At 41.0% G+C, this 19,967-nt stretch overlaps 1 protein-coding gene across 1 annotated transcript in view; it reads right to left on the minus strand.

The window, feature by feature from the left end:
* b4galnt4a (beta-1,4-N-acetyl-galactosaminyl transferase 4a) overlaps positions 1-12,064 on the minus strand; it is a 149,388-nt gene extending 137,324 nt beyond the window's left edge. The window contains exon 1 of the mRNA XM_072436028.1: positions 11,864-12,064. Within this exon, the coding sequence (XP_072292129.1) occupies positions 11,864-12,005 (142 nt within the window). The 5' untranslated portion in view covers positions 12,006-12,064. The remainder of the gene's footprint in view (positions 1-11,863) is intronic.
* Between the last annotated feature and the right edge of the window lie 7,903 nt (positions 12,065-19,967).

Consider the following 19,967-nt stretch of genomic DNA (forward strand, 5'->3'; position numbering starts at 1 on the left):
AGGCAAGGCAAGGCAAGTTTATTTGTAGAGCACATTTCATAAACAAGGCAATTCAAAGTGCTTCACACAGCAGGAAAAATGCATTCAAATCACAAAGAAATTACAGAAATACAATAAAATTAACTAAATTAAAAATTATCAATCCAACTGATTTTCTAAACTAATAAAATCACAAACAAAAGAGAAGAGTGCAAAGAAAAAATCCTTTCAGTCATATGCGCAGCTAAACAAAACTGTTTTTAGCTTAGATTTGAACATTGTCAGAGTAGAAGCCTGTGTCACATCTTCAGGAAGACTGTTCCAGATTTTAGCTGCATAAAACTGAAACGCAGATTCCCCATGTTTAGTCCTGACTCTGGCACCAGCAGGAGGCCGGTCCCTGAGGTCCTCAGAGTCCGAGATGGTTCATATGGCACTAACATATCCAAGATGTACTTTGGTGCTAGGCCATGGAGAGACTTGTACACAAGCAGAGCTGCTTTAAAGTCTATTCTCTGAGCCACAGGGAGCCAGTGCAGAGACCTGAGAACAGGACTAATGTGATCATACTTCCTGTATATATATATATATATATATATATATATATATATATATATTCCACGTGGATTTTTCCAAATACTGCACACGAGCCATTGCTGCATTGCCCTAACCTCAGCATCAAAGCGTCACACAAGAAGGGCCTGCTGTGCAGTAGTCAATGAGTCAGAGCACAAATGAGTTCTTCCTGGGATTGAATATTGAGCTGCCAGTGTGATGTGAAACAGAAATAATATAATTACCATTTTAGAGAGAGTAGCACATGAGCGAGAATAGCTTGATAGCGGCGCTCTACTGTCCCTCGTATATCCACTATTTCCTTCCTGCGGCCATGCTGTGACTGTGTGCCACCCAGTGCGAGGGGCCACACAGGGCAGAGCCAGGAGGGAAATCAGTGCTTTCTTTCTTTGTGTGATTGAATATCATGCTTGTGTACCCATGAATGGGCGCCAAGACATTGGAGTTCAGAGCCAAGGAATGAGCTAAAGCCATGGAAGACTTTAGTGAGGGATCAGCCGGCCTGAAGAGAGAGAGTGCCCGGCTAAGTACACAAATGCACTCACACATATTTACTATGGCAATTTGAGAGGCAGTGGTGCATTGACCAGGAATTACATCCTACATCCCAATAGACAAGTGAATTGTTGCAAGCTGAGAGCAAATATCTTGAAAGCAAAAAATAGGGCATGAATACAAACATCTCAGAAGGTTTGTGTGGAGTACTATATTTAGAATATCTTCTATATCTTTGTGGGTCCCATTCAACAGAAGTCCCCCTCTCAAAGGTCAAAGGGCAATAGTGAACCAGTAATCACTGGTGCATGTTAAAAGCATAAGTCTAAATGAACAATTGAACTTTATGTACAAAAGAAGTTAATGCTGTTTAGGGATTTGTCGGAATATTGTGCATTTTGTTGCATGGGACTGATGGGGAAGCATAAAACTATGCTTGATTGTTAGAAATAATAAAGTAATAGCCACATCAATTACACTGCGCATAACAAGAAAGAGAAAAACACCAGGTATGGAAAAGTACCTCAAGTTGGTAACCTGCTACTGCCATAGTGGCACCAGTTAAACTAGACAAAACAAACAGGAGCATATTTAAATTCCAAGCAGGACTCTGTAAAGAACCTCTAACCCTTCTGCTCCTTCTGTCTGACAGGACATGTGTCAGTGCACATATCCCTCAGAGCTGCAGAGCTTCTCAGCCTGGCAAGCAAATAGGAGCGGGGAATAGTGAATTATGAAATTGGATTATGAGAAGGAGGATTCACAGGGCCTCGTATTGTGACAGAAGCTCCAGAGAACTGGAAAAGTTGAATATATTGTAGTATTTTGGAAAATTAAATAGGCAAGGCGTTGGATTGGATTGACACATACAGACATATTTAAAAGTTAACTTTATTGTATTTTATATGTAAAAAAAGAGAGTAAAATGCGCAGTAAGAGAGAACAATACGCCTATGGATTACTGTGCCATTACACATCAACTTTTATATTGGTTAGGCCCAAGAATGAGATCACATTATATAATTAATATATAAAGTAACATCAGATGATAGATCATTATTTAGACCTTCAATTGTATATACTGTTGTGGAATTTCTGCAATCAATTACCAAAAGACATATAACAGAGTTTGTCTTTCTCAAACGGTGGGTCTTTATTTACTCGTGCACAGTAAATATCACTGTGCCTGACAAAAAGGTATCTGTCCCTCATCCTTCAGAACAATGACAATACATATCCCTTTAAAGGCAGTGACATAAACTGCACATTATCATAATCAAATCAGCTCCGAAAAAGAAAGAACAACCATCAAGGTCTAAAGATTCAAGCTATCTCATTTGGAGGTGACCTGACCCCTGAGCCATGTCCCAAGGCATGACTGGCACATCTGTAGACAATAAAAACATAGAGTGACATGACATTTTTCCATTACAATAAGTTTGCCAATATCAGAAGCCAAACTCAGAAAATGACAGTAGTACTAGCACTTCTTTTTGCCTTAAAGCATTGGGCATTGACATCACTCTGGTAATATTTTTGTCAAGTCACAACAAGTAACTGCAGCCACATTCAACGTCAGTTCACAAGGTATTAGTACGAGCACTGCGTGGATAAAAGTCGACTTGTGCGTGACACAGCTCAATGCTAATGCGGGTAAATTACTAAAATGCCCTTTAGATGCTTTCGCTTTGATTTCTAACGCCATCATCCACACAAGCAGCAAGTTGCATCTCATGATCACACAGAATTAATCTTTCCAAAATTATCCAACATAAAAGTGAAATTGAGTTGCCAAATTTCAAAGTCACTAATTCAGTACAGCAACAGAAATCTCCAAAGAAAAAAATGAGCAGAACTTGTAATCTGATGCAAAGAAGTTGGCTACTACACAATTAAGTTTAATCTGTTTTGCAACTGCTTAATCTCTTGCCAAACTGTGTCGGCCAAATTGTATTTGGTTTGGAATTGGCTGATAAGAACAGCGAATGAACAGTCATCTGATCATGGCGTTTTTATTTTACATTATGGGTCGGTAGGACATTTCGTTCTCAGTGGAGGGAGGTTCTTGCTCAGCATTGACCTCAATACAGAAGCTGCAGGCTCATCTGAACAAACAGGATCATGAGATGTTGAGGCCAGGAGATGCTCGCTCAAAACAAAACGGTGCTGTCGTGCACCAGAGTCGGCAAAACCCTTTCACAGAGATATTAATACAAAGTGATTAAGCATATTTTTGAAAGTTATCTTCTGACTTAAATGTTGTGCAAGTCCATGTCCGCTGGGATAAGACGTCAAACAGGGTCGACTCACACAAGCAGCAGGGTGAATCAGCAAACTGACAAGAAAATGTAGCAGAAAAATGTTAATTCAGAAGAAAATACTATGGTATGCCCCAACTGATGGGTCTCCGTGCAGTCTTGTTCACGCACACTACTTGCTCCTGACAGGTGAGGAAACAGGGTTATAAAACAAGTGCAATGTGCATCATGATCCTGGGGGACTTTAGCTTTACAACCATGCATGCCACATTAAGACACATTACACTTATTCTTCTGGGGGGAATTAACCCAGGTGAACTTTTATTTGCTCCGCTATTTAGTACCATACATTTTGGTTGCGGCTGGCATCTTCCAGTGGAAATTGAAACCTTACACAGCTAGGTTCCGAACAAAATGTTGCGCACCAAAGCAATGCAATTTCATCCCACAAATGTGTGAGTCTCTATAATTTTAGTGCATATGCTTCACAGGTGCAGGCTACCGCAACACCAAATGTAATGAATTTTCCGTGCCCAAATAGGCATCCCTACTTTTGTATGAAAAAGGGGAGTGTGGTGTGTGTTACAACCAGCAGGGATGATATCAGGTCCATTGAGGCTGGCGCCTGGGGAAGAACGCAGGTGCTGCTTTCAACAGTACCGGAAGTATTGTCACTGAACAGATGGGAGCATGGTGGGATAGGAGGGTGCGCAAAGGTACAAAAACACTTTGTGCCACTAAAACGCAAAAGCAAAAGTGTACTATGCATAAGCAATGTTGTTTCTATAATTGATTTCACATCTCTGTTCAGATCCGTATAGATGAGGCACAGTCCATCTAACACTAACCTAATGAAAAGATCTGCAAAATCAAGTCGAAATCTCTTTCTTCTTCATTCTTATTGGCAAGTCTATCTATTACTTCTGGTAAATAGACTAGACTATTTAAATTGTTTCCCAGTGCTGTGTGCTATGGGGGATATTCTGATCATGATATCAGAGCTGCATCAGTACCACGTATATTGCAGTAGTATAGTGCAGACTACATCTAAATGTAACTATGTATCAATCACAAAGGTGAAAGAAAGAGCCTGGCTATAACACTTTGGGATGAGAGGGCACTGATTGTGCAGAGGTGGTCAATCCTGTTTTGCTTCTGGAAAAGCTGTTCTAAAGATGTGCACGTGCCAAAAAAAACCTGATTGTGAATACTAACAGTGTTATTGAGCATGCTTGTTATTCTAAGCACTATCAGGAAAAAAACACTAACTACATGTGCCAAAGCAGATCTGATTCAAAGAATTAGCACAAGAGAAAACATAATCGGTTTGCTGAAACAAACTAAGCAAAGATGTGAATGAGATATCGTAATAAAAGAGAGAGGGTCTTCTTTGTATAATCATAATGCACGGACTATTCACACTGATGAGGCTTCGGAAGAAAATGTAGCAGAAATGACAGCACAGGCACAATGAAAAAGAATCTAACAATGTTTAAATCTAATGAACAGAACTTTTAGCTAAATTAAATTTTGCCTTTTAGGCACCCTAAAATAATTTGTAGGGTATGCAGATTTAAAGGGTGATTTGAAGTCTAATTAATGTGGTGCTTTAAGTCGTGGAACTTAAGTAAGATAGAGGCGTGCTTTGTTGTCCCAGTGATTAAGTGTGATGCTATCTCATTAAAAAGTGCAGAGGTTGGGAAACAGCATTAGAACGAAAGTTAGAGCAGAGTGTTTAAGTTTAACATCCTAATTAGAACTGGTGAGAGCCGGCTAATCACAATTCAAGAACTCAAAATCTCAAAAAGAAACCATAAATAAAATCATAACACTTTTACAAAAAGTACATTGTCTGTTATGTATGCAACTTCCACATATTCAGAATCAGAAAAGGTTTATTGCCATTGTCAATGAACAAAATTCACAAACATAGAAACTTGCTTTGGTGAAACATAAAACAATGAACAATGATAAAACAGCCTATATAAGTCAAAAAGAAAAACAATGAAAATGTGCTAGAGGATATAAAATAGAAATAGTCTTACTATGTATACAAATGTTCAGTTGAATTTACATATGTAGTGCAGAAATTATGCTACGGAGTGTGTCCTTATTTTAGCTGTGTGCTTAGGATCATTGTCTTGTTGGAAGGTGAATCTTCTGGAAGAGGTTTTCTTCAAGGAATGTTCTGTACTTGGCCACATTCATCTTTCCTTCAATTGTAATTAATCGTTCTGTCCCTGCAGCTGAAAAACATCCCCACATGCTGCCACCACCATGTTTCACTGTTGGAATTGTATCGGGCAGTTGATTTCTCCACACATAACGCTTAGAATTAAGACCAAAAAGTTAAATCTTGGTCTCATAAGACCAGAGAATCTTATTTCTCATAGTCTGGGAGGCCTTCATGTGTTTTTGGCACACTCTATGCAGGCTTTCACATGTCTTGCCCTGAGGAGAGACTTGCGTCGGGCCACTCTGCCATAAAGCCCTGACTGGTGGAAGGCTGCAGTGATAGTTGACTTAATACATCTCTGGAGCTCAGCCACACTGATCTTTGGGTTCATCTATGCCTATCCCACCATGGCTTTTCTCCCACAATTGCGCAGTTTGGCTGGGTCTAGGAAGAGTTGTGGTCGTCCCAAACATCTTCCATTTAAGGATTATGGAGGTCACTGTGCTCTTAGGAACCTTGAGTGCTGCAGACATTCTTTTGTAACCTTGGCCAGGCCTGTGCCTTGCCACAATTCTGTCTCTGAGCTCCTTGGACAGTTCCTTCGACCTGATGATTCTCATTTGCTCTGACATGCACTGTGAGCAGTGAGGTCTTATATGGACAGGTGTGGGCTTTCTAATCAAGTCCAATTAACTCCAATGAGGGAGTATAACTATCTCAAGGAGGATCAGAAGAAATGGACAGCATGTGAGTTAAATATGAGTGTCACAGCAAAGGATCTGAATACGTATGACCATGTGATAGTTCAGTTTTTCTTTTCTGATGAATTTGCAAAAACGTTTACATTTCTGTTTTTTAAGTGTTAGAAAATAAAAAGAATTCAACGCACACTTTCTTGGCTAAAGCGAATGAAGACCAATGCAATCAAGGGACAATACTGCTGATGCTGGGACCGTAAAGCTAGATAAGGGACGAGACACTGTACCAAAAACAAAGTCAAAAGAGATGAGATTTGAGATTAAGATGGTGATGTGGAGTCAGACCTAATCTAAAAGGAAGGTCACAAACGCTAGGACATTACATTTGTGCTAGAAATATTTAAATACAGGTAGAGATTTTCAACAGTATAAAAAATCTCTAGTGGTAAACAATACTAGTTTAGACTTGTGATTACGGTATAAGTGTTCTTTTACTTAGTAGTTTGTGTAACCTAATATTTACTGTACTGGATAATACCAACACAATTTCAATGCATCAACATTAATGCATCGACAAACAAAGCAGAGCAACTGTTCCCCTCCCTGTTGTGAACGTAGAAAGCAAAAATACAAATCTTTTTTTAGGGGCAAACACACCCATCCAGTCTACACCCAAACACACGAAAGGAAGAGAAGAATTTAAGTCAGCCACAATACAATTGAGTAGATGTCAAAAGGTTAACCAACTGCTGAAATTGACAGTCAGAGCACACAAGCAATATCTGGAAGCAAATATGCACAGTTGTCCAAATATTCTCAGCTCTAAATAGTGTGTAAACTCTCAAGACTGGCCACAATAGAGGAAAGGGAAATTGGTCTGACAGCCCTGGGAGAATGACGCTGTTCTCTTCCACAAAGCAGCTAACATGGTAATCAGGCCTCAGAGCAGATTGAGACACAGAACAAAACAATGACAAAGTGTTGCCATTGTTGTCTGTCCTCCTTGCTCTTCTGCTGCTGAAACATCCACTGTGGGATCAGTAATCGCTGGGACCTTAAGAAAAGCAAGTAGAAACAAGTCTAATGAAAAGTGACGACAAAGACAACTTAGCAAAAGCTCTAAGAATGAAGTTATGCAAATTCTTAGCTTTAGGATTGCAATGTGTGAAGTGTAGTTCATTGTCGGCAGACCATGCACTCTTTATATTGTAAAGGATATATTAGTCTTTTACCACTCAAACAAAAAAACTTGTGAAATGCAAGCTGAAATCCCAAGCAACCTTCATATCTGCTTCCACACACTTACATATTCATGTAAGTATGCAAAAGTAAAATCACGCATTACGAGATTTTCATAAATATGTGCGGAGGGACAGTCAAATAACAGTCAGCACATTCTCACAATCCCAAAGGTAACGCTTTCACCAACGCTTTAGAATAGTACGATGAGGAGGATAGAGCAATTTACACTGACCTAAAAGAATCTTAGTTCAAATGATGGTCTATGACCTCAGGTCTGTTTGTGCGCAGGTGAAATAACACACACACAGGTTTGTCTGCCATTGCAGTCGAAAGCTTTGTCCTGTATTTCAGATCCCATCCTTCCTTTATCTTTGTTGTTAGGAGGCATAGCCTGGAGGAGAGGTGACCTTTTCCATTAACCACCACTACAGAAGCCTCATTCTGAACATTAGGGAGCGTAGAGACACTCTCTCTTTGATGATTGATTGAAATCCTGCAAGGTCTGGATCGCTTACAGTAAGGCAACACCAGAGCTGATACAGCCCCGTGCTGAATAGAAAACCACTGAAAGAAAATACTTCTGCAGACGTGGGGAGTAAAAACAGGAACCGAGCTGCGGTGCTAGGAAACTGACAAATCCCATCACAGCGAGGATCCTGATTGTCTGCAGATGATACTCCCACCTGATCGGCTCATTGGCTTTACTTCCGTTCATTTTCTATCTTAATTTCTTTAATTGATCCAAATGAGTGACCTAATCAAGTCTAATTGACACACCCACCATCTCTGCAGTGAGACTCCTCCTTTGACAGAGGAAATTGGCCCGGCTCTTGCTATGTTAATTACAACTTAATACAGCTGTAGTAAAGACATTTGTGTAAGTCAAACTTGTTGATTTGTTTTTAAGATTGTAATAATGCAGCCTAACCCACCTGTTGTGTGAGAAGGATGTCTCTCTTTTACCCTGCCTTTCTCCACCCCCCTTTTGCCGCAAGCTTGCCAATAAACAGACAGTGGGATCATTCAGCTGCTTCCTCTTCTGCTTGACTTCACACTTGGGCTAAAGTGCTCAGAGCAAAGAGATTGGGAGCTGCTGGCTTCCAAACCAAAAGTGGAAAAATAAAACACAACTTCCTCCATATGTAAAGATGTGACATGGGGCCTCAGGTCATTCACTGAACACATTTTAATCTTTCTTAAAATATACAATTTCAGAAACAGTTTGTCAAGGAAAACTTTCATAGTGAGTGATATATCTAGGGCATGATATCATTTTTGCAAAAGGAAAAAATTCAGAGCATCTTGACAGTGAGGATTCTTTAACATCGGTGTGAAACCCAGCAAGAGCCGAGAGAAGGCAGACTTGTGATGGAGTTAGTGACAGACCTCACACCGACTCTTTAGAAACAACCTATGATTTGCATCCTTTGAAGAACAGACTAAATAAACATGTTCAAACCAGTTTGTTCTAGACTTTGTGTCTTCAATTAACCTGGAAAAAGCCCATTTCATATCTAAATAATATTCCGCTAATAAAGTTAGCTCAGTAACACGGATCTGAAATGGCACCATATCTCTCTATCTATCTATCTATCTATCTATCTATCTATCTATCTATCTCTATCTATCTATCTATATATATATATATCTATATATATATATATATATATATATATATATATATATATATATATATATATATATATATATATATATATATATATATATATATATATATATATATATATATATATATATATATATATATATATATATATATATATATATATATATATATATATATATATATATGGATAGGCCTGCCACCTTGATGGTCATGGGCAGAGTGTTTTGAGAATGCATTTGACGTGCTTACATGTGTAATCATTGCAGATCAATAGGGCCCTGTATGCTCTGCCTTCTCAGTGGAGCTGTTGATTCTAGAAAACAGAGAGGCTGTTGTCCATGTGGGTGGCCACATAAATGTGGCACTCATCTAATATGCACCACAGCACTACCTGACAACTTCTTAGAAATCTGATTAAACGGTTGATTTGGTCAGGGCACAATTATTAATTTAGTATGGCCGTTCCAAGCCTTTTTTAAAAGTAGAGAAATTATAGCCGTCTACCAACATTTGATGGTTTATACATGTGGCGTGTGGCTATAAAATCGAGAAAGCAAAATCAATATTGGAGTAAGAATATTTTATTTTGTGTGAGCGTTTTTTTCAGTATGTATCATGACTGAATCCATTCTAGTCTCAGTAATTGAATGTTGAAAATGACAGCTCAATTCCATATAAGTATGACGGGCTTACAGAGTCGACTCATAACAAATCTAAATTCAAATTAACTGGTAACAACATGTCAAAGAATAATGTAATACAGTGCCATAAGGGGTTAACAAATGAGAAAAAATATGCCAAAGTCCAATGAGATGTGGCCAGTAAAGGCAAAGGTATTCGAGCAGTGCTATACCGGAACTTTTGTATTACATGAACACAAAAGACCCAAGTGAACATTATATCTAGCTATAACTCGACTATGTAATAATTCATTGCACTATTGCACTTTTTGCCAATGCATTTTGTAGCTCTGTCATATCCCTGAATGTAATCTAGTGAATCTAACACTAGCACTGCAGATAAACATGTTGACTAAAGGATTGGTTTTCTTCTGAAAGGTGAGATTATATTTGTAGGTGTGCTTGTTGAACACAGATTAATGTTCAAACCTTTGTTCATACTCAAACAAAGTAGTGCAAAGTTTACACAGGAAAGCCAGTCCCATGCAAATAAAAATTAATCAAAGGGTCCACTCTCTATAATGGCTCTATATGTCACTTACAAAGCCTCGGTGGAGGATTGGACATGTTATTCATAAGAGGTTAAATGAGTTGACCTGCTCAGATGCTTGCTAAATAGCGAGTCAATTAGACACACAGTCCAGCACAGCACAACCACTTCCTGTCTGACGGGACGGCCACCCGAGCCTTGTCTATGGGAAATAAGTGGTGAGACTTTTAAGAAAACAGTCATATTGAAACCCACTGTCTACATCAGCAGAATGACAACATCATGCTGAGACTGACAGGAAAAGGAAACCCTACCACAAGATCTCTTATTTACTCTTTGATACTCTTAATAAATATGACAATAAATAAACACTACATGTCAGCAGTAGATGAAGATATTATATTACAGTTTGGTCTGTCAAAGAAAGTACTTTGCATTTCATTCAGAGTAGGTCTTACATGTAACTCTGATGCTTGGGAAAGATAACTAAATCTAGTCAGTAGCTGGGGGGCAGCTCGGGTGGAGATCAGACATAATAAAATGACCCCAACATGTAGGTGTCAAGAATGTGTGCCTGTTTGTACAGGCTCACACTCTGCACACTTCAAGGACATAATCTCCTGAGTATCACTTACATTGACAGCTGCATAAGACCTTGTATATCCTTGTATATCAATAGTAATGGTTAATACAACAGTGGCCAACCCTTTTCCAATTCATGCTTATTACACAATATAATTCATTTCATGGGCAACCATTCATTTTGTGCTCAGTGAAAAAAAATCCACTGAAGACTTCACAGTAAGAAGCAACACAGCAGCAGATGATATGGCTGAACTCTGGCCAAAGATCACTACTCTTATACATTTAATAGACATGTAAACGACCTTTCAGAAACACTGTGTTGATGTTTTTTTTTTATGTGAATCATGTTAACCTCCTTTTCAACCTGCCAGCCAGGCCTGAGAAAGGAAACTATGCTTACCACATCAGACACTCACGCTGTGTCATACTTTTAACTCGGTTTACAATTATAGCTGTCAAAAGTATCAGAAATCTGATGCGAAATAGTAAAAAGTAAAAAGATAAAAAGAAGTATTTAAACTAGAAAATCGTTTTAGCGAGTATCAACGCTAAAAATAAAATAAAATCATCACGTAAAAAAGAGCAACATTAGACTTTCATGAACAGGTTTGTAATTATCTAGGTTTAGAAATCCTTTTAGCAAGTATCAATGCTTAAAATAAAATAAAATCATCACGTAAAAAAGAGCAACATTAGACTTTCATGAACAGGTTTGTAATTATCTAGGTTTAGAAATCCTTTTAGCAAGTATCAATGCTTAAAATAAAATAAAATCATCACGTAAAAAAGGGCAACATTAGACTTTCATGAACAGGTTTAGAATTATCTTAAGCTTTATAAAACCTGCTGTAAGACCACATATAACATAAATGCTATTAATATTACGATTACATGCATAGTACTATTATTTTGTCTAAAAAATGTAGCAGATTCCTTAGCATTAAAATAGAGCTGAGTTTCCAACAAGAATCATTAAACAACTACAACTCTCTCTTATTCACACCTCATCCCAGTGATATGTGATATGAAAACATGCAATAATACCCCTGAATCATACCTTTCCCGTAATTGAAGTGAAGCTTGATATTCTTGCCCTGATTGATGTGCAGGTAAGTGAACCACACGGCCGAGGTGAGCAGCACCAGGAGCAAGAGGAGCTTAAACTGCTTCCGGATCTTCTTCACGGGAAAGCGCAACATCCTGGCTGAAACATCCTACGGTGCGCGCCCGCTTTAAAGTGTCTCTGCGTCCGTGTGCGTGCGTCCTGCTGAAGCCGCGTGGGGGGGGGGGACGACACTTCTCCCGGTCACGCCCCTGGCATCCCGGGACGCACTGGAAGAGTAAACACGCCCGGGGGGGGGGGGGGGAGAAAGAGAGAGAGAGACTCGGCTACAGAGTTACAGCTGCGTGGATCACTTGACTGGATTCGCAGGATGACGGCGGTGGTGCCAAACGCGTCCTGCCCTGGGACACCTCTGTGGCCGGCATGGCTCGCGCGCGCGCACCCCCCACCACTCCTCCCCGGGACCTGTAGTGTGCGACCCGCGAGCGCACACTTCTCTCACTGGATTCGCAGGGCAGCTGGCGGGGAGGGGGGGGGGAAAGGCAAATCAGATCAAAAGCTTCTAAATTCGCTTGAGAGTGTGTGACCCGGCGAAGAAAATAGCAGTCCGGGGATAATCTACGCAAATCCTCTGGAGCTCAAGCCAGTGGCGCTCGTTATTTCACCGGCTACTCAAGCGGGATCATCCGGTGCCGGTGCCGGGGGCTCCAAGTATCAAAGAACAATCCGCAAAAAGCACAATGTTGCGAGGCGATGGCAGAAATGTTTCTCTAATTGTGGCCAAAAAAAACAACTGGATTAGGCTGTGCGGTGCTGCAAAATAAATAAAAAAAAAAGCAAACGGCGAGTGAGAATCCACGCCGCGTTTTTTAACAAAGAAAGAGCGCGAGCGTGTGGCGGCAGAGAGCGTGGATGAGAGTGAGACCGAGTGCGGCTCCCGGACAAGGCGAAGCGGACGCGGATGAAGCGCGTTTTTATTCAAGTCCGCGGAGAGGAGGGGCGATCAGCTGTCATCCTCGTAATCAGGCGGCGCTGCGACCCCCGCGGCGAGAGCCTAGTACGTTACAGCCGCGATGATGTCCAAGTACAAACGCCCCACGGAGCCGTAATCACGTGTAAATACATATTCACTTGTGTCCGATGCGGGATCCAGTGTTTTTCGTGTTACTCTTTGTCAAAGCAGGTGCATTTCGCCCAATGATCCAAAAGTAGTCTTGGCGATCACCTTTGCCGCTCTGTGCTTGGCTCCTGGAGGGACTTGGGAGTAAAAAAACAGTCTTGTGCTGCTAGCAGTGAGGCAGTGTCCGGTGTTGTTATCCTGTCACCAGCTTTTCCAGAGAGAATGCAGCGGTAGAATCGTCCGAGCCGCGCGGATTCAAGAGGCGGCTGAGCTCGGAAGAAGTGGCTCCGTGGGCAAGAAAAAACATGGCTTTGTTTTGCCACAGCCGAACGCATATAGGTATCTCCTTTCAGTGCAGCGCTCAGTACGCCCATCAATTGAGCATCTTGACTGTGCAGAGCAACCTAACGCGAGAGGATGTGGAGCGGCATCACCGGCAGCCAATGAGAAGCCGCGGTGCCCGGACAAGAGGCGGGCGTTTGCGCTCATCATATTTAAAGCACAGAGCGATGTAAACTTATATTTAGACTCTTATAATACACTCTGAGTAATATATCTAATTAAAAAAAAAACAATATAAGCTGGTGTTTTTACTTTTAGGTCTGAAGTTTAAAATCGAACAGCTCGAAATCTGCAATAATGTTGTTGTTGTTGTTGTTGTTGTTTTTTTTATTGCGGTTGGCATTCAAGCGTTGCATTACCGCCAGACTTTATTCTTCAGACTTTATTCTTCAGACTTTATTCTTCAGACTTTGTCGTATTTTTTTGAAGTTCTTCTTCCATTATTTTGGTGTTTCAAAGCACGTTAAAACATCCTCGGCACAGTCACAACACAATGTTGTTGTTGTTGTTGTTGTTTTATGGCGGTTGGCATCCAAGTGTTGCATTACCGCCAGACTTTATTCCTCAGACTTTGTCGTAGTCCTCAGACTCTGTCGTAGTCCGTAAAAGTACTCCTTCCATTGCTTTGGTGTTCTGTTGTTGCTGTTGTTGTTGTTGTTGCCCCATGGCGGCTGGCATCCAGCTGTTGCACCACCGCCAGACCTCACTCCCCAGACTCTTCGCAGTCCTCAGACTGTCGCAGTCCGTAAAAGTACTCCTTCCATTGCTTTGGTGTTACAAAGCCCATGAGGTCATGATATGTCTTTGTGACTTTGTGTTTTATGGCGGTTGGCAACACTCGGATGCCAACCGTTTTGTTGTTGTTGTTGTTGTTGTTTTATGGCGGTCGGCATCCAAATGTTGCATTACCGCCAGACTTTATTCCTCAGACTTTTTTTTTTTTTGGCTCACACTTCCTTTTATACAGCTCGCCTTTAATTGCCTTTTGACATCACTAAGTAACTGTCTTCACTGCACGCCCTTTACTGCCACTGTATGGTAAGTCTTGGAACTACAGGCCATTTACCTTCAATGAAATACGTGTAGGCTAGTGGCGGCCATAAGGAATAATTATCAAAAGAAATTTGATTGGCGAGAGAGAGAACCTCGTTACATCATGGACAGAAAAACATTAGAAAAACAATTAATATTTCGAATAAATAACTGCTTATGAGTAATGACCGACTTTTTCTTTGATAATTTGTCAAATATCCACTTGTGATGGACTTTAAATATGATAAGCGGGAAAACGGGTAAAAAAAAACATTAAATAGGCCACCGTAGTATAGAATACAATATTCTTCAAAACATTGTGTGACCAATCCGGTCCTGCTGAGGGAATCCCGATAAAGGATCAAACGACACAGACCTGGGCTGGATAAGTATGACCTCAATTTAGCATGTCCCAGCTGTGCCTTCAGAATCAGAACGCAAACTATAATCCTCTGACTGCATGGATTATATGGCAATCAGAGCAAACACTGACTAAATGAAATTCTTAGGTATTCACATTATTGAAATGAAACAGAGAAATACCTCAACCCTACGCTATTTACTCAAGACACAAAACTTCGCAGGGTTCACCTTGGGCTGTTGCAGGAAAACACAGGCTGTTTCATCATAGACACTGGGCTATAAAAGAATATAGTTTCACCAGACGCTTCTCCCATTAGTTTCCAGGTGTCGTGAGAAATGGGGTGATTGTTCTGAAACGCAATGCCTTATATTACTTATCACATGAAAAGGTTGAGACAAGGTTGTTTGTTTATCTTATTTGACAGGGAGGCTCCTGCTGAAGTAGGTCGGTTTCTATTTGATGTTAATTGAGAATTGCAAATTTAGATGTGATATACCTCAGACAGGAACAGCAGTGTTGTTTCCTTAAGAACAATGGCTAATTGTTTGTTTGGCTTCTCTATTCTTCCTGGCCCCTTGAGGCATTTTGTCGTTAGGTTCTAACCTCCAGGGAGCTTGATGAACTGAGAGTGCTGAAGGTACAAGAAACAGAAAGGTTCTATCTTCAGAGAACTGGTTCTCGGAAATGTGGTCAGCAATGAGCATGATGTACTTTCTGTGTTAAGAAAATTAAAATGATGCGTGTAATGGAAAAAAAAAAACTTTTAATTAGTCATAGATTTTTTTACTATTATGTTGTGGTTTATTTCTTTATTTTCTGTGCTCAGTACCAGCACCCGTTGCACAGTGAATAGCAGTTGTTTTTAGATGCCCTTGTGTGACTAGTTATAACAGAAGGGTTACTTTGCAAAAACAGATAGCGCCATTTGAAGAATTAGGCCAAAGCGCGCCTCCCCATGGTACAACCAAGAACTGCGTTCACATAAACAAAGAGTTAGAAAGTTAGAGGGATTATTTCGTCGCTCTCACACCGAAGAATCCCTAAAAGCATGGAAAAGTTGCCTGCTGTCCTATAAGCAGGCTCTGCGTAAGGCCCAAACCAGATATTATTCAAATCTAATAGAAGTCAACAAAAGTAACACTAAATTCCTTTTCAGCACTGTAGCTAGGCTAACAAACTGTCACAGTGCAGTAGAGCCCTCAATCCCAGCTACACTTAGCTCTGATGATTTCCTCCTATTTTTTAATAATAAAATAAAAACAATCAGAGATAAATTAGATGAAATTACCCCCGCTATTAGCCCTGAACTAGCCCAAGCTGTAAATCTAACGTCCCATATAAATCCACCTGTAAACCTAGAAAGGTTCACAGCTGTTGATCAAGCAGAGATAACTTCAGCCATTATGTCCTCTAAAAGCTCAACTTGTGTCCTAGACCCCATTCCAAGCAGACTCCTCAAAGACATTCTCCCCCTAATTATAGACTCTATTCTTAATATAATAAATACTTCACTCGAAAGTGGCTATGTTCCACAGTCCTTCAAACATGCAGTCATTAAACCTCTTCTGAAAAAGCCTAATCTAGATCCCGACCTATTGGTAAACTACAGACCTATTTCAAATCTTCCCTTCGTCTCTAAAATCCTTGAAAAAGTTGTAGTAAAACAGCTTTGTCGCCACCTGCAGGACAATAACTTATTTGAAGTTTTCCAGTCAGGGTTCAGAGCCCACCACAGCACTGAAACTGCACTAGTTAAAGTCACAAATGATTTGTTATTAGCCGCTGACGATGGACTGGTCTCAATCCTGGTTCTGTTGGACCTCAGCGCAGCGTTTGACACCATCGACCACAACATTCTACTGCAGAGGTTAGAATGTGATGTAGGTGTTGGAGGAACAGCCCTCAGCTGGTTTAAATCCTATCTATCTGATAGGTTCCAATTTGTTAATGTAAACCAGAGCTCCTCACCAAGCTCTAAAGTAATTTACGGTGTGCCACAGGGTTCGGTACTCGGTCCAATTCTGTTTACTCTTTATATGCTGCCATTAGGCAACATTATCAGAAAGCATGACATTAACTTCCACTGCTATGCAGATGACACTCAGCTGTATTTATCAATGAAACCTGATCAGAGCGATCAAGTAGACAGACTTAGTACTTGTGTGAAGGAGATAAAAACCTGGATGACACTAAACTAAATCAAATCAAATCAAATCAAATCAAATCAAATCAAATCAATTTATTTTTGTAAGGCCCAAAATCACAACAACAGTTGCCTCTGAGGGCCACAGGGAGAAATGAATCAACAATGTCTGTGGTGGCGATGAAGTCAGACAATGTCTGTGGTGGCGATGGAGTCAGACAATGTCTGTGGTGGCGATGAAGTCAGACAATGTCTGTGGTGGCGAGGGACGATGTCCCAGGGTCCTCTGTCCTTAGACTCTCCTTCTCGGCCAGGAAAAACTACAAAAAAAAAACCTCTTTGGGAAAAAAGCGTAGAAACCTGGAGGAGTTCCAGTGAAGGAGAGATCCGACTCTCACAGACGGACAGACGGACACGAGGAGACTGGAGCTGGACCCACTCTTCAGGCAGATGAGGGACCGACTGAGGCGAACTGGACCCACTCTTCAGGCAGATGAGGGACCGTCGGAGTCGAGCAGGACCCACTCTTCAGGCAGATGAGGGACCGTCGGAGGCGAACTGGACCCACTCTTCAGGTGGATGAGGCACCGTCGGAGGCGAGCTGGACCCACTCTTCAGGCAGATGAGGGACCGACTGAGGCGAACTGGAGCCACTCTTCAGGCAGATGAGGGACCGTCCACATGGGGCAGGGACCACTTCACCAGGAGAGGGACATCTGGGTCCACAGGTCCTCAGGAGTGAGAGAAAGAAAAAGAAGGCGGTGAACAGTTTGCAAGTGGAATTAAAAAATAAATATTGTTTGATAGCATAAGTAGTCAGAAGAAGAGGATAGTGCTCAAGCTGTCATACTTCCCCCAGCACAGTTACTCCTAGGGCAGCGTAGCTGAAGCTGTGGGTTTATCTTTCTGTTCCTAACTACTCTGACCATAAGCGATTTCGAAGAGGAACGTTTTAAGCCTGATCTTAACCCTGAAAAAACCGAGGTCATTGTGCTTGGCCCTAAGCATCTACGAGACGCTCTATCTGAGCAGATAGTCACACTGGACAATGTCAGTGTAGCCTCCAGTTCTACTGTAAGAAATCTTGGAGTCTTATTTGACCAGGAGCTCTCATTTAAAGCTCATAAATCAAGCTTGTAAAACAGCCTATTTCCATTTGCGCAACACAGCCAAAATCAGAAGAATCCTGCCTAAAAGTGATGCCGAAAAACTTATCCATGCATTTGTAACGACTAGATTAGACTACTGTAACTCCCTGCTTGCAGCGTGTCCTAAAAGCTCCATAAAAAGCTTTCAACTGGTTCAAAATGCAGCAGCAAGATTACTAACAGGAACAAAAAGAAGAGAGCACATTACGCCAGTGCTGAAGTCTCTTCACTGGCTCCCCGTCGAGTCCAGAATCAAATTCAAAATTCTACTCTTGACCTACAAAGCCATAAATGACATGGCCCCATCCTACCTCAAAGATGCTATAGAACCATATCATCCAAACAGAGCTCTTCGCTCTCAGAATGCTGGCCTTCTGGTGGTGCCAAGAGTCTCTAAAAGTACTGTAGGAGGTAGAGCGTTTAGCTACCAAGCTCCTGTGTTATGGAATCAGCTCCCGACCCATGTTAAATATGCTGACACAGTCTCTTCATTTAAGTCCAGGCTTAAAACGTTCCTCTTCGAAATCGCTTATGGTCAGAGTAGTTAGGAACAGAAAGATAAACCCACAGCTTCAGCTACGCTGCCCTAGGAGTAACTATGCTGGGGGAAGTATGACAGCTTGAGCACTATCCTCTTCTTCTTCTGACTACTTATGCTATCAAACAATATTTATTTTTTGATTCCACTTGCAAACTGTTCACCGCCTTCTTTTCTTTCTCTCACTCCTGAGGACCTGTGGACCCAGATGCCCCTCCCCTGGTGAAGTGGTCCCTGCCCTGTGTGGACGGTCCCTCATCTGCCTGAAGAGTGGCTCCAGTTCGCCTCAGTCGGTCCCTCATCTGCCTGAAGAGTGGGTCCAGCTCGACTCAGACGGTCCCTCATCTGCCTGAAGAGTGGGTCCAGCTCGACTCAGACGGTCCCTCATCTGCCTGAAGAGTGGGTCCAGCTCGACTCAGACAGTCCCTCTTCTGCCTGAAGAGTGGGTCCAGCTCCAGTCTCCTCGTGTCCGTCTGTGAGAGTCGGATCTCTCCTTCACTGGAACTCCTCCAGGTTTCTACGCTTTTTTCCCAAAGAGGTTTTTTTTGTAGTTTTTCCTGGCCGAGAAGGAGAGTCTAAGGACAGAGGACCCTGGGACATCGTCCCTCGCCACCACAGACATTGTCTGACTTCATCGCCACCACAGACATTGTCTGACTTCATCGCCACCACAGACATTGTTGATTCATTTCTCCCTGTGGCCCTCAGAGGCAACTGTTGTTGTGATTTTGGGCCTTACAAAAATAAATTGATTTGATTGGTATAACAGTGTTTTGTGTTAAAAGCCAGACATTTTAGTGCAATAAAAATAGAACTCCATTCCTCTTTGAGAAAATCCACTAAAATTATATATATATATATATATATATATATATATATATATATATATATATATATATATATATATATATATATATATATATATATATATATATATATATATATATATATATATATATATATATATATATATATATATATATATATATATATATATATATATATATATATATATCACAAACATTATGCAAAGAAGATGTAAACAAACATTCCAGCATTTGTGACAAATCTTTAAAATAGACATATTACGCATGGGAAAGGCCATCACATCAGCTGTTACCAACATTTTTGTCTCGAGTACCACCTAATTATTTTCTCCTGCCCACCATATTGTTTACCAGGGTTTCTTTGGTAAACATAAGTCCAATTAAAACCGCGTCAGCGGCGATGGTGGCTCTCGCCACCCGCGTGAACGCCTTCTCACGCGACCACCTTCCCGCGTGACTGTTTTGATCTCGATCGCCCTGACTTTATTCTTTAGACTTTATTCTGCTAAGACCGCAGCACGAGAGGAAATGTCCCATCAAAATAAAAGAGGAAGAGGAAGTGAAGGCATTCATTGCGCCCCTGC

Source organism: Eucyclogobius newberryi, unplaced genomic scaffold, assembly GCF_026437365.1.
Source record: "Eucyclogobius newberryi isolate DKJ021-1_F unplaced genomic scaffold, fEucNew1.0.hap1 SCAF_7, whole genome shotgun sequence".
Lineage (NCBI taxonomy): Eukaryota > Metazoa > Chordata > Actinopteri > Gobiiformes > Gobiidae > Eucyclogobius > Eucyclogobius newberryi.